At 43.2% G+C, this 15,423-nt stretch overlaps 1 protein-coding gene across 1 annotated transcript; it reads right to left on the minus strand.

Moving 5' to 3' along the window:
• Positions 1-926: 926 nt before the first annotated feature.
• Positions 927-13,232, minus strand: LMOD2 (leiomodin 2). Its single transcript, XM_035126742.3, has 3 exons — positions 12,856-13,232; positions 4,792-6,234; positions 927-1,356 (listed from the first exon to the last, which is right to left on the minus strand). Exons 1-3 carry the CDS (start codon positions 13,126-13,128, stop codon positions 1,330-1,332), a joined length of 1,743 nt encoding a protein of 580 aa, XP_034982633.3. The 5' UTR covers positions 13,129-13,232; the 3' UTR covers positions 927-1,329.
• Between the last annotated feature and the right edge of the window lie 2,191 nt (positions 13,233-15,423).

Below are 15,423 nucleotides of genomic sequence, written 5' to 3' on the forward strand. Positions count from 1 at the left end.
GATCCGTTCTGGAGGCCTGTTTGCAACATGAAAAGGATGCATCCTGAAGCGCCATGTCTGCGCACGCGTGTGATGCAATTTGATGCTTCTGCGCATGCGCCGAACTCAAAAGTAACCTATTCCGGGACTTCCGGGTTCGTTGCGTCCGTAACCTGAAAAGACGTAACCCACAGCGGACGTATCATGAGGTATGACTGTACTGTTTTGGGTGGATGGGGTGGGTGGATGTGTGGTACTCCCTGGTCCTGAATGGGGTAACTGTGCCCCTGAAGGACCAGGTGTGCAGCCTGGGAGTCGTTTTGGACTCACAGCTGTCCATGGAGGTGCAGGTCGATTCTGTGTCCAGGGCAGCTGTCTACCAGCTCCATCTGGTACGCAGGCTGAGACCCCACCTGCCCGCAGACTGTCTTGCCAGAGTAGTGCATGCTCTGGTTATCTCCCGCTTGGACTACTGCAATGCTCTCTACGTGGGGCTACCTTTGAAGGTGACTCGGAAACTACAAATAATCTAGAGTGAGGCAACTAGACTGGTGACTAGGAGCGGCCACTGGGTCCATATAACACCAGTCCTAAGGATCTTCATTGGCTCCCAGTACGTTTCCAAGCACAATTCAAAGGGTTGGTGCTGTCCTTTAAAGCCCCAAATGGCCTCAGCCCAGTATACCTGAAGGAGCATCTCCACCTCCATCGTTCAGCCCGGACACTGAGGTCCAGCACAATGAGGTAGGCAGCTCTCTTCAGTTGTATAACTTCTGATATGTCTGCCACCACAAGAAGAGAATTTCTAGCTTTTTTCACAGGGTGATCATATCAAATGAGTCCATCCAAAACCTCAGGTATATCAAGAATCATCTCCTGCTATTCCCAGATGCTCCATGTTCCAACATAACTTAGGTGACAAACTTATGGCACTCTGGGACAAAGACTTTTTTGTCACTTGAAAACCCAAACCACCTTTATTGTAAATTCACGAGGCAGACATCAAAAATAAAATGCACAGGTCACTGAACAATTCCTTCTCTGTATAAAGAACATGTTCTGTGAAGTGGTACCTGGTATCAACAAGAACATCTAAATAAACTATTTCTTCTTAGAAATCTCATCAGATAAAAAAAAAGTACGTTCCATATTTACAAATGAAAATGCTGGTGCGTCTTTAGAAGTGTTGCTTGATGGTTTAATCGGTCTCTGTTCATATTCAAATATGAGAGTGCACTCTTGAAGCCATTTACATCAGCCTATAGAACCGCTGCAGAACAACACGGTACCTTTCTCTTAACCATCACTAAACTCTCATCTCGGTCGTTTCCATTCCTGTCTCTTTGTTTTTCATCGCAGTGCTTCTGGGATTTCCACCTAAAAAAAATAAGAGGGGGGAAAGTTTTGTTTTTCTGATTTAGAAATATTAACTGGAAGGAAAAGAATCAGATGGTCTAACTAGGAACAGAGTCAATATCTAATATATTGAATGGTTATGGGGTAGTAAAAATATTATCCATGACACTGGAGCACTGTTATTGGTTATTATTTTTAATGTTTGACAATTTATTATGTCTTTATATGTGTTGGAAGCCACTCAGAGTGGCTGGGGCAATCCAGCCAGATGGGTGGGGTATAAATTATTATTATTATTACTATTATTATTATTATTATTATTGGAACACATAAGGAGAAAATGGCCAACAGGTGGCCTACAAAGCTACTTTATCTGGTACCTACTAGACCTACCAGATATTAACCAGGACTTGGTTTTGAAAAATCATTCCAGATTGATGTGTAAGGAATTCTCAAAATATTTTGTAAATTTCATATGCATGTTGGATTTCTTTGCCACATGCATTCTTATGAGGCAAAAGCCTACCGCATATCTTTCTACTGAGGGCAACTTTCCAGAAGCACGGTGATTATTTCAGCCAGGCTGTCAATGGCCTGAGTGCATGTACGCTATGCTCTGAAGCTTAGGGCATGGATGGGGAGCTTGTGGCCTTCCAGATGTTCTTGGATTCCAACCCCCATCATCCTAGACCAGTGTTTCCCAAACTTGGGTCTCCAGGTGCTTTTGGACTACAACTCCCATAATCCCTAGCCAGAAGGAGCAGTGGTCAGGGATGATGGGAAGTGTAGTCCAAAAATATCTGGAGATCAAAGTTTGGGAAACCTTGTCCTAGATCAGGCATCCCCAAACTTCGGCCCTCCAGATGTTTTGGACTACAATTCCCATCTTCCCCGACCACTGGTCCTGTTAGCTAGGGATCAGGGGAGTTGTAGGCCAAAACAACTGGAGGGCCGCAGTTTGGGGATGCCTGTCCTAGATCATTTGCCACGCTGGCTGGAGCTGATGGGAGTTGGAGTCCAACAACTATGGTTCTATGATTCTGACATCTGGAGGACAATAGTTTCCCCATCCTTGCCCTACCAATAAGTGATGACCAACTTTATGGAACCTGAGCATCTATGGGAAGGGTTTGCTCTTGCTCTCAGGCCAGTGGGTGGAGCCTCTGGATGCCACTTATACAGCAGGTGGCGGTGGCCATTGATGACATAACGGGCATATACCCATGTCCACTTACAGGATTCTCCCACAAACTCACTAGTTAGTCTAAAAGCCTATTGTGGAAACAAAGCACAAGAGAGGCGTGAGCTGAGTAAACTCTTCCTACCACACAGCTTGAGATATTATGCAAGCATCTGGGACCGAGGGCCACTAGCATTTATGAAACTGCAACAGCAGCTCAAGCTACAAATGCACGGCTCTCAAGCTCTGAGTTGGGTGGCCTTGTTTCCTATTTTACAAGAAGTGATTCTCTATTTGAAGGGCTGCCCAGTTCAAAGGTTTAAAAAACCCTAAGAAGGGAGAATGGGCATTCTTAGGCAGCCCTGTTTAGGGAAGCTTTTAATGTTTAATAGATTATTGCATTGTAATGATCTGTTGGAAGCCGCCCAGAGTGGCTGGAGAAACTCAGCCAGATGGGCGGGGTATAAATAATAAATTATGATGATGATGAAATTGCCCACAAACAGCTTGTGGGGATCAGATTGGGTGTGCACACAGATCAACTGGTCACAGTCTTATAGAAATGATTTCTAAATTTACCTCTCTGCGTTAAATGGAATGTAAGTCGAGTCACTGTTGGCTCATAATTCCCTTTTGGGGGATTACGCATAATGACTGGAGAATGTACACAATCCAGCAGAGATATGCAGATTCCCCAAAGCATGTTAGAGATTATGTCTATTGACCAGGAAATGTGCACAATTCCCTCTTCGTGGAAGGATTATGAACACATTCTCCACAATGGCCAGCTGTTATACACATTAGCTGCTCAGCTTACATTTCTCTTAATATATACAAATAATATATATGTGTGCATGTGTGTGTGTGTGTGTGTGTGTGTGTGTGTGTGCGCACACACACACACACACACACACGAGCACATGTATTTTTACACAAAGCCCCTTTCATTCCCCTTTTGTGAAGGAGAACACCCAACCCAAAAAGCAACTGTAAGATTTCATCTTCTCTCTACTGGTCAGAAACCAGCCTGCTTTCTTTTCTTCACTGCTGAGCCTAGACACCTTATTTGCTTCCACTCTGTTTTGTATTTTGAAGGTTCGATCCCTAGCATCTCCAGTCCAGATAGTAGGTAGGTAGAGAACCTTGTCTGAAATGCTGGAGTAGCCACTGTTGGTCAAAGTCGATAATACAGATTTAGATGCCCTGTCGTGCAACTTCCTGTGTTGTTCGTATGAGAAGACTGGTCTCCGCATGTATGTTTCCTGTGTCTGCTTTTCATGGGTCTGTTTATACAGCTACCACTATACTACACTACACGTTTTCAACCAGATTAACTGTCATGAAGTTCCTTCTACCCCCCAGACTCACTTGGGAATTGAAATTTGTTAAAACAATTAAGCAGGGCATTTATTTTATTCAGCCAGAGCTCGCTGGAGCTGAGTTCTAACACCTCTCAGCTGGGCGCCATTGCCATTCTAAGAGAATGAGGGAGGTGTTCATGGTGAGTTCTGGGACCCCTTTTTCTAGAAAAATAGCACTGCAAAGAAGCAAACTTTTAAAAGTGCTGAAGAAAATGTTATTTATTTGCAGCAGCACTCTGGTTACTTGTGATGACTAACAGGGCCAGTTCCAAGTTTCCGTGGACTCTTAGGCAAAAAGGATATTACTGAAAGGGGTGTTTTTTTCAGAGCTTGGTCAGGGAATACTTAAAAAAAAAACAGAAACCATCCATGCCTCACATCTTAATTCTCATGTTGTTTGAATAGATAACTGGGAATGGTTTTAACTGAGACACTATAAAAATAAATAAATGATACAAATTGAGATAAATTAATGCGTTGTATTTCTTTCTTTCTTTTTTAAACCACTTTTATTAGTTTTCCAATACAGCCAATTATAATATTCCAAATACAATATTCCAATATTGTATTTCTTTTAATGCAGTTAGAAATTTTTCTTGAATATTATGTGGGGATCATCTTACTTTATAGTTTAACTTAAAGTGTGGGGGAATAAAGAAAACCTCATGCTACTTTCTAAACAAAATCTATGGCTGGATCTACACTAATCTGAAAAACGCTATTAAAACGCTATAAAAATATAGCTCTCAACGCAATTTCTCATTGGTGAAGATCGTTGCTCTACAGCTCCCTCTGTGGGTCACATTTTTATAATGCAGTTTTAACGTTATAACTCAACAGTGTAGATTAGTCCTATCTTGTACCTGTGAGATGTGTTTCTAAATCTGCATCAGCTTTCGGAATGAAGACACTTACCCGCCTCAGCTGTTTCATGCTACTTGCACGAATTGCATCCATTAGATCACTATGAACGGATCTCACTGGAGTAGAAGGTCGGGTGGAGGGACGTGAGCTTTCCTCTGACTTCTTGTCTGGGACTGATTTTAATGAATTTTTGATTTCTTTCAAGATCTCATTCTCGTATTTTTTGCTCTTCTTGCCTTTCTTCTTTTTCTGCTTATTTTGCGGGGCCTTCTTGGCACTTTCCTGTTGTTTGATAACCTCTGCAATATTCCTGGTTGGTGCCTTCTTTTCGGGAGCTACTTGAGGTGGGGGTGGTGGGGGAGGGGGTGGTGGTGGGGGAGGAGATGGGGGCTGGTTTTTAACAGGAGGAACCTTCTTAGGAACCTTTGGAGAGGAACATGGTGAATTTCTTGGAGAAGAAGGGCAGATTTGAATAGATGAGACTTTCCTAGCAACCTTCGGAGAGGACCAAGGTGAACTTCGAGGAGATGAATAAGGCGAAGAACCAGGTGTTACTTTTTGCAAAGCTTTGGTCTTTGGATTGATGGCTCCATCCCCGCTAGCCTCTAGCTGTCTTTGCTCCTGTATCCGTTTCTGCCTTTGCTTATCCATGTTTCTTGTCAGGATGCTCGTCATGCTTATCCTTGGCCCTGCAAGCTCAAAGTGATACCCCAGTTTCACAATAGTAGTATTGTCCTTCAGGAGTTTGACAATGTCCATTTCAACCTGGCTGCCCATGATATGCCTTTGGTTGTGGAACCGCAATTCCGTCAAAACCTTGTTGTTCTGCAAAGCCCTCATGATAGCAAGTACTCCTTTGCCCGTGATGAAATTGGAATCCAAATTCAGATTTGAGATGTGCTGGTTCACTTTTAACATGCCGGCAATAGCCATTGCGACATTGTCGTCCGCATGAGTGTTGGCCAAGCTAAAGGTCTTGACCACAGTGTTGTTCTTGAGGGCCTGCGCAAAATGCGTCAGCATCTGTGGTGTGATGTTCTCAATGTTGTTTAAGTTGACTTCCGTGGTGTCAGGATCATTGTTCCTGACTTTTTCCAGGGCATCTTCAATCACCGTTGGATTTCCACATGGGTGCATGGCACCCACCCTGCAGCTCAAATCTTCAGTATTCTTTTCACTGTGGCCATTGGTAACAATTTCATTTGCATTCTTGCTACTTTTTTTTAGTTTAATGCTGAGTGAACTTCTTCTTTTTTCGGTGTCTGCAGCATTTTTACACGCTTCAGCAGGTTTCTTTTCTTCTTCTTCGTCTGCACCACTTTCTTCTCCAGCGTCGTCGTCTTCTTCTTCCTCCTCCTCCTCCTCTTCCTCCTTGTCCTCCTCCTCCTCATCTTCTTCAGTGAATGCCTCTTCAGAAACTTCGCTGTTACTTTCCGTGAAATATTCTTCATTAATTTCTTCCGATCCGTCTTCATCATCTTCTTGTTTAGAACCCTAAAAAGGAACGTAGGTTCAGTGACTGTCAAAATAAAAACATACCTTATCGTAAGGGTTCTCAGAGTTTTCTAGGGAGACAACCCTGGGGCTTCCCCAGATGCTCAGTGGTTGTCAAGTAAACATAATGCACCATTACTTTTCATTCATTTCATGAAGCCCAGGCATCATAACTCAAAAGAGCATTTTTTTCCATCAGAAAACATCTTGTGTAAAATATCTCAGTACATTGTGGACTGTCTCGATTTGGAAAGTTATGGTTATGGGCACCCGTTTGAGAATGTCCACAGCATCACAGTGGGCAAGAAATGCATGATCTGATATTATTGTTCAAGTAGGGCAGGCATGGCCAAACTTGGCCCTTCCGCTGTGCTCATGTTAACACAAAGAAATAAAGACGATTCACCAAAACACAACTATTGGATTGCAGGGGTTTGTTTTAAATTCTGGTCACCCTACAGTATGACGGACCACAAGCTAAGAACAAATATTTCTTGGCCTGTTAAAAAAACCTTCAAATGTTCACCCCCACCCTGCAAAAAAACCAAATGAAAGTCTCAGGGTCACACTGGGCTAAGCAAACATTTGTTGAAAGTGTGCTTAAAACCGGGCAGCGGCATGGTTCTGCAATCTTTGTTGAGACTGTAGCATGCAAGTAGAGGTTTTTAACCTCTTCAGCATCACACTATTTTTATGCTATTTGCCCCACAGAGCTGCTATTTGCAGTAAACAGCACCACTGGGGAAAACACCAGCTCAGAGAGATGATTATTTGGTTAGGAAACATCACAAGGAGGAAGAATTACGAACACGCCCATTATTATTATTTTTGCTGTTCTGAATCACCACAAAGAAGTAGCCAGTGCTATGCTACTTAGCCTCATTCCTTATTTTCTAAACTTTGTGGCCCATACTACAGTTGCCAGCAATCGCTGCGTTGCAATCCGTGACTGGGACTGAAATAACAAGTAAAAATCCTAGCAAATGCTAGAAAGAATTGTGGGACCCTTAATCCATTTGGACTTCACAGAGAGGACTCCATTGCTGCTTTCGGAGGAACAGGAGTCCTAAGTCACCCCTCCCTCTTGATGCAGCTTATGCCTGTCACAAACATGACAACAGGCAGAAACAGAGAGAGGAAGGACTGGATGAGATATGGCAGTTTCATACAGACCCCCTTCATCCCCCCCCCCCAGTATCCATTCCACTACTTCTTTCGGGTGCATGGCTGAGTGGGGGAGAAACCAGAGCTCTGCTCAGCCCTTCTGGAATCTTCTGCACGTGGGGCCATTGCCTACTGTGCAAGTGGATTGTGCCGTAAATGTTTGCAGCTAAAATTACAATAATATAGTTGTGCTTGAAACAGAGAGAAGTGCCAATCAGCCTCAAGTGTAGGCTGAAATTAAGTATAGCATTAACTGTGCTTGTGCCTTCCCAGATCTAAACTTAATGATCGTTGCTATTTGGGTATAATATATTGCGCCACAGAGCTCTGAATCCTTGTTGCATCCCCATCTTTACTTTAGGTAGCATTATTATTATTATTATTCATTCGCTGTTTGTTACCTTTGGAGTAGCTGCATAGCAAAACTATAGTAATCCCTTGACTGCATACCAGCAGCCTGGGCTGCAGAGCTTGGATACATTCCTCTAGCTGGGTTCTGATAAGCGCCAATCAAGGAGTGAGATAATTCCATGGCAGCCAACGGAATGATGCTGCTTTGCACTGGTAGAGAATGTGGCTGTATCAGTTCAGTGGTAAATATAGCCCTATAATCTGTATACTGCTAGGAATTTTATTCCCCTCCTTGGTTTGTTTTTCACAGTGCTGCTCTACAAAAACAAGTGATTATGTTTCAAAGGAAGCAGAGGCAGGTATGAGAAAAATGACTACCTCAAAGGAACTGTGTAGCTCGGCAGTTGCTGAAACACTCTCATATATAATTTTGTGAAATACCTTTCATTTAGTCTGGTCTTCACTTCTTCAGAAGTTACTTTGCCTACCAGGAAGGAAAGAACTCCCAGGTGGGTTGCTAAGAGAAGAAACTGAAGTTCCCAGCTGAGAGATGGGAAGGTCCACTCCTTTTTGTGCGAAATAAGGGACGTGGGTGGCGCTGTGGTCTAAACCACAGAGCCTAGGGCTTGCCGATCGGAAGCTCGGCAGTTCGAATCCCTGCGAGGGGGTGAGCTCCCGTTGTTCGGTCCCAGCTCCTGCCCACCTAGCAGTTCAAAAGCATGTCAAAGTGCAAGTAGATAAATGGGTACCGCTCCAGCAGGAAGGTAAACAGCGTTTCCGTGCGCTGCTCTGATTCGCCAGAAGCAGCTTAGTCATGCTGGCCACATGACCTGGAAGCTGTCTGCGGACAAACACCGGATCCCTTGGCCTATAGAGCGAGATGAGCACACAATCCCAGAGTCATCTGCGACTGGACCTAACGGTCAGGGGTACCTTTACCTTTACCTTTTAAAGGTTAAGATATATCCTTCATAGAGGGCTCTGTATTTTATTTCCCTCCCTCCCTCCCTCCTATTTTCCTTCCTTCCTTCCTTCCTTCCTTCCTTCCTTCCTTCCTTCCATCCATCCATCCATCCATCCTTGGTTTTTTCTTCTCTATGTTTATTTAGATTAGTTTGGTTTTTATTGTATTCTATGTTGAAAACATAATAATAAGTTACTTTGCCTACCCAGGTAGGACTTTTCCCCCACTTGACTATTCATAACAGCTAGAATGATTTGGTAGATAGAATATGGGCCCAATACACATCCTTTTCAATAAATTAAAAGCAAATATAGATCAAATAGTTACTTGTTGTTTGCTCTGTGATGTTTTGATTGTGATACATTTGTGTGTGTTTCATGAATTCTTTGTAAATGTTGTGACAATGATTTATTCTTTTATAAGTAAGCCTTCACTATATGAGGAGGGTGGATTTAAAACTCTCCTCAGCCCTGAACAGACTGGCAATTAAACTAATTCTTAGCTTTAATTGTGTAAAATGAGACTGATAGCCCAAACTTGAATTTGTTTTTCAAGCAATGCAGGATATTTTTAATTTGGAAAATATATTTTCATTTTGTGGCTAAGATAATCCTTTAAAGACCATTATTGCCTGCTAATGTATGGGGGCCTGGGATCCAGAAAATACATAATGCTTTGAATCATAAACCACAGTTAAAGGATTAAGGCTGTGATTCTACATTTATTTCCTGGGAGCAAGCCCCACAGAACTTAGTGGGACTTGGATATAAATGTATACATACATAGTACTGCCCTGCAAAAATGAACCATTGGATTAAGTAGTTCTTTATCTAATGCTTCATGCACAAATTACACTCTCATCCTGAACAGTTTTGGTTCTTTCTGCTTCTCAGTTTTCCAGTCTTAAATTCAGTCCTTCACCTGTTTGCAGAAGTTAACAAATTATATTTTAAAAATATTCTCATGAAAATTATTCAGCATTTTAAGGCGAACTTCTCCTAATAAACACATTTTTGAATGCAGTTTTGATGAACGCACATGTTCTTGCAAGTGATTTCTCCTGACATAATGAATGTCGTTTTCACAACTATATTAATCCTTATGCACATTTTTACCTAATATATGCAATTTTTTTTGTAAACCATGGTTGGTTGGAAAACTACATTGCATAGTTTGAAGTACGAATTTGGAAGGATGGCTGTTTCAGTTCTCATGGTGTTTTAGAAAGTGTGGATTTGATGAAATACAGCTTGAAATGTGAACTGAATCGAATTCACCACCATACCTCATCCTGAATAACCTTAACCATTATGTAACATGAGTCAGGTTAAGATAACTAGCCTGGATAAGACAGAAACTGGTTGGCAGTAACCATGGTGAAGATTACCATGGAGAGATGGACAGGAAGACTTCACACAGAGGATGGGGCACCTACACCCTTCAATAATGATAGATCAGTGTTTCCCAACCTTGTGCCTCCAGCTGTTTTCAGACTACAATTCCCATCATTCCTGAACCCTGGTCTTGCTAGCTAGGGATGATGGGAGTTGTAGTCCAAAAACAGCTGGAGGCACAAGGTTGGGAAACACTGTGATAGATTGCTGTAAAGACGAACACAATAAAGGCCAAAGAGTTCTGAGTGTGCATAGGCCAGTCCTGAAATTCTTGGGATCCTGTCTATTGGTAGCAATGCAAATTATCCGCTCTGGGGTTATGTACCCATTAGCAGCTTAAAATACAGCAAGGTTGCCCCCCCCCTTTTGCATTTCAACTTCCAGTAGCACCTTGCTGTACACGCCAGGCCAGGCCCCCTTCCACACTGAACTCCTATTCCTGAAGCTGTAATTTGCATGTGTGCAATGGCTGTCGCAAATGAGCTAGGGTAGGCTGAGAGCTAGTTTAAGGTCACCTAGTGAGTTTCATGGTTGAGGAGGGATTTGAACCCTGGTCTCCCAGGTCCTAGTCCAATGCTCTAACCACTACATGGCACTCTATCATGCCTGTCTCAGCCATACATGCCTCAGTTTAACTTTGAAGCGAATGTGGCTTGCATTTTCAAATGGGATGGAAGTGGGTTCGTAGGGAAATGCATCAAACCACAGCATTTCTCTCAAGAAATTGTAGGACATGTAAGGATTGTGGCTAATGTCATGTATAAAAAAGGTCAGCAAGCCCTAGGCTCTGTGGTTTAACCCACAGTGCCACCTGCGTCCCTAATATACAGCTTCAAATGCCAGGAGTGGGAGTGCACTGGAGCCACAGTAAATTATAATGTGTATACAGCAAAGGCTGCTGCGCATCCTTCAGAAATCTGCATGGGCACAATCCTGTCAACGTCAGGCACTTTCAAGTTTTATCATGTGTCAGTGGAAGTGTTTATTCCCCCCCCCCACTGCAATCAAAGGGGCATAAAAGTACTCAAGTCTGTCTCAATCATTCCCATTAGTTTCCGCCCAACCACAGACTCCACCCTTCACTCTCCACGGCAAAATGCCCTTGAAAGTCCCTTGAGATTTTAAAGCTGTTCGTGATGGACTTTCTATTGAATAGAACGAAGGGAAGAGGCCCACTGTAGAAATGGAACTAGTTGGGGAGTTCAAGACCATGGCCAATGACTATAAATAATTTTGAACATGAAATGTGCTATTGAAACCTGCGGTTAGAGCTATACATTTAAGCCCAAAATCAAATAGTCAAATCCTCCTGGGATTCTGCCATCCCTTCCTCATATATAGACTGGACACATTTTAAAACAATCGCTCCTTGTAAGTTAGGTCCTGTTGAATGCAAATACTTAAAAAAAATGTTAATGGTTTTAACAGGCTACCTCAACCTCGGCCCTCCAGATGTTTTGAGACTACAATTCCCATCATCCCTGACCACTGGTCCTGCTAGCTAGGGATCATGGGAGTTGTAGGCCAAAAACATCTGGAGGGCCGAGGTTGAGGGAGCCTGGGTTTTAACATAATGTTTTTGAATTGACTGAAGTTTGTTGTTGTTTTTTAAAGTTATCTTTCTGCCAACTGAAGGAAATGCAGCTGAGAACAATGATGTACAAAAACACACACCTTGCAAGCAACAAAGTAGCATATCAGGGAGGTTGTTTCTAGTTTAGCCCTCACCTGGTTCTGCTCGTTTTCTACAAGTATGTATTCTGAAAAGCTGGAAAGCATTTTAAAAACGTGTTCCTGTTTATGGTATCAAGATATACCATCTCAGAAGCCCTCTACCATTGTTAATATGTACATCAATCAACTCTCCTTCAACAAAAGTGAATTTTCACTGACACTCTACAGGGATGAGGAACCGCCGACCTTCCAGGTATTGTTGGAACACAACTCCCACCATCCTTGACTATGCTGGCCAGACTTCAGGAGGCCCTCAGCATGGTTCGGCCACTATCAATACCTCCATCACCACCACCATCCCTCATGTTGCTGCTGGACCTCCCAATTCCTTCTGCGGTGGCAGCTTCACCCTCCTCTTCTGCTCTATCCTGTCACCTCCCCTTCCTCTTGTTCACCTGTGACAGTGGTGGTGGCACTGGCAGATTTTCTGCCACCTCCTCAGCACCTGGGTTGTTATTGTAATTATTTAATAAATTTGTATACCACCCTATGCCCCCCAAAAGGCCCTTCTCAGAGCCTGCAATTCAGGCTAGAAGAATGCCTGCCCTACTGCTTTTAAAAATAAATAGAATGCTAAGTTATGAAGTTCTTCTTCTAACCACTGCGGCAAATAGGTGGTGGTGCATTCACACCCAGAATGTCTGGTTCTGAGAAGAAGGGCACTCTTAGCCCTTGCTCAGGCACAGCGTGGAGAGTTATGGTAGATGGCTTTCCAGCCTCTGTGGATGGGAGCTCATCTTGGTTCCAAAGCGTTGCCCGCATCACCACTACCTAGGCCTAGCAGTGAGGCAGGTTGGATCAATGAGGGACCTTGGCCAGTGCCCAGCCTGGCTGTCTCCTGCTACCTACCCTGATGCTAGCTGGAGAAGATAGGAGTTCTACATTTCATTAATAAATACTACCCCCATTCATCAATTAGTTAAGCAAGAATGGTGGGAGAAATACAGTTTGAGCAAGAATAGAAAATGAAAAGAAGTATTTCTGAGACACAGTTCAAAGCATTTGTGAGCCTACCTTTTCACACGCCCCCATTCTCTCTTTTTCCAGTAGTTTCTGGGTCTCCCTTTCCCAATAGGCCATTAGTGCCTCCCGGCTGAAAGTTCCCGTTGGAGTTTTCTCCGTGAGACTCTTTTGCCTGTGTCCCACTGGAAGGTTTCGGTCAGGCTCAATGTCCTCCAGCTCTCTCTCCAACTCCTTCAGTTCCTCATCGGTCAGAGAAGCCAGGAGCTCATCTTCATCTAGCTCCTCGTATTTACTAAGCTCTCGCCTGTAGCCAAAGGTAGACATGGTCCCTCCTGTCGTTAGGCTGGTGCAAATCTGAAACTGCGATGCAGCATTCACGAAAAGCTTGAATCGAGGCGTCTGTATCTGTTTTGGCCAGCAACTGTTTCCCCCGAGTGGCTGCGGCACCCTTTAAAAAGTGTTCCTAGGGGATTGCGACAATGTGCGGAAGGATGAAAGCATGCTCTGTTTTAAGCATCAGACGTCAGGCAGCAAGAGAGTCGAACAGAAGGAATGTCCCAACACCAGTGTCTGGTCGTCTCTTAAACACAGGGATTACTGACATACTGACCATGACCATATTTAGCGTAGCATGATACAAGGAAAATGTATATTCATCGACATACTTTGTGGCCAGGAGGATGGTAGGAAAGAAAAACAGGCACGCTTGCAAAGACCTTGTGTTGACTCCACAACAGAGAGTGGATGAATAAAGAACCTTTAACTTCTGTAGGTTTAGTGTCCTTCCAAAGGGGGACAAAGTATTTTCACAGCTGTTCAGAAAAGCACCCCTTATTTTCATGGTTTTCAGGAGGGAGGTTGGCAGGAGAAGGAGCTGTAACTTTGTCAGGCTGGAGATTTCTTATCTCCAGGAATGTAACAAAGCCAGGAGGATACACATTCCCAAGATTGTGCACTGTGACGCTCAGCTTATGTCCTTCATTTTTTTTAAATAATTAGATAAGGAGGACAATAATGGAACCCTTTCAATTTAAAAACAAAACCTTGAACTCAGCTATCATATTAGCTTTATTATCCTGAGGATTTTTCAAGGTATGAGGCTAAAACAAAAAACCTATTAGTCTCAGATTTTGATATTGCCCCCTAATATCCAAGAGAGCAAAAAGTGCCATAATTACATAGGTCATTTTTGTGGGGATGTTTGAGGAACTTGCGAATTCCTATTCAAAATAATCTGATCCATTCCTCTTGAACTAATATCTACCTGTCCACATTGTCTTGATGTTCTGAGGTGGTTCTCGGCTATTTATGCATGCCAAAGCATCATTAAATACATATTTTGAGAGGAAGCACACATTTAAATGAGTATTTAAATATGTATTTTGGGAGGACCAACAAATAAATAAATCACAGATTGGCAGAGGGGTGTGTGTGTGTGTGTGTGTGTGTGTGTGTGTGTGAGCTGAGTCTTCACCAGCTAAGCCATTCTCCTGCAGGCCCCCATTAATGAATGGGGGCTTCATTCCGCAGGTGCAGAACTTCCTATTCCACCTATTGCATATGTGGTCAGGTGAAAGTGCTGCCAGAGCAGAAGACCATGTTTCATGGTGGGTATGGGCCGAGTCAACCCGGGAACCATTTGATCCATAACCTGTCCTACCGAGGCATCAAGGCCAATCCAGACCAAATTGCTGTGTCATCTCCATGCATAGCAGGGCAGCAAAAACTGGCAGTAGCACCACTGCTTTGTAAAGCCCTGCCGATTGGAAGCTGGGATCCGGTTAGTCCCCTAAGGCAGAAATGGAACTGGATTGTGAATAGATGAATGTGAAAGTAAATAGATTTGTCATGTCATCTACCGTTTTGCAAATTTCAGCTACTTTTGTGTTAGCAAATGTCAAGCATTGACACCATGTTCTATTATCAAAATAATTCACCATATTTGTGTGTGTGTGTGTGTGTGTGTGTGTGTGTGTGTGAGAGAGAGAGAGAGAGAGAGAGAGAGAGAGAGAGAGAGAGAGAGAGAGACCAGAAGTTGCTGGACTACAATTCCTATCAGTCCTGCCAGCAGGGGCTGCCAGTGTTGAGATCCAACATCTGAAGACAACCATGTTGGCTAAGCCAAAGGTTTAGGAAATGACACTCACTGACACTATGTCTTTCATAGATGGTGTTTTTTGAAAAGGCAGGTTTTAGGCTGGAAAAGCTAGTTAGCATGGATGCTCAATACAGTTCCTCAAGTAAAAACATTTCTCTTCGGTATGTTACCTGAGAAAAACTATGCCCTGGAAATCAAGAAAATTACTTTGTACGCAGTATCTTTTCAAATGAATTCTGTTGAGCATCTCAAGAGGTACTACAATCCTAGAGGTGAGTTGCCAGGGTAGCACCCATATATTCTTAATATATTAAAATATATTGCATTCTGCCTTGAAGCTTCTGGATTGGGCAGACCTAATACAAACATACGGAGTCACGGTTTGCCTCTGGATGTTGAAAGGAGCAGGCCCTTGTGCATTTCCTTACCCCAGGAACTCTGTATATAAGTCCCAGAACACAGCCCTAGCTTCGCGCAAACACAAAATACCACTCTTGTAGGTGACATCACACTTGCCAGGA

Source organism: Zootoca vivipara, chromosome 9 (assembly GCF_965207765.1).
Source record: "Zootoca vivipara chromosome 9, rZooViv2.hap1.1, whole genome shotgun sequence".
In the NCBI taxonomy this organism is placed as follows: domain Eukaryota; kingdom Metazoa; phylum Chordata; class Lepidosauria; order Squamata; family Lacertidae; genus Zootoca; species Zootoca vivipara.

Bases quoted from the DNA above. Each gene is read 5' to 3' on its own strand.
- LMOD2 (XM_035126742.3), bottom strand. From the start codon at position 13,128: ATGTCTACCTTTGGCTACAGGCGAGAGCTTAGTAAATACGAGGAGCTA. The intron at 6,235-12,855 runs GTAGGCTCACAA...GTTCCTTTTTAG, and splicing joins GAATGGGGGCGTGTGAAAAG to GGTTCTAAACAAGAAGATGA. The intron at 1,357-4,791 runs GTAAGTGTCTTC...TATTTTTTTTAG, and splicing joins GCATGAAACAGCTGAGGCGG to GTGGAAATCCCAGAAGCACT.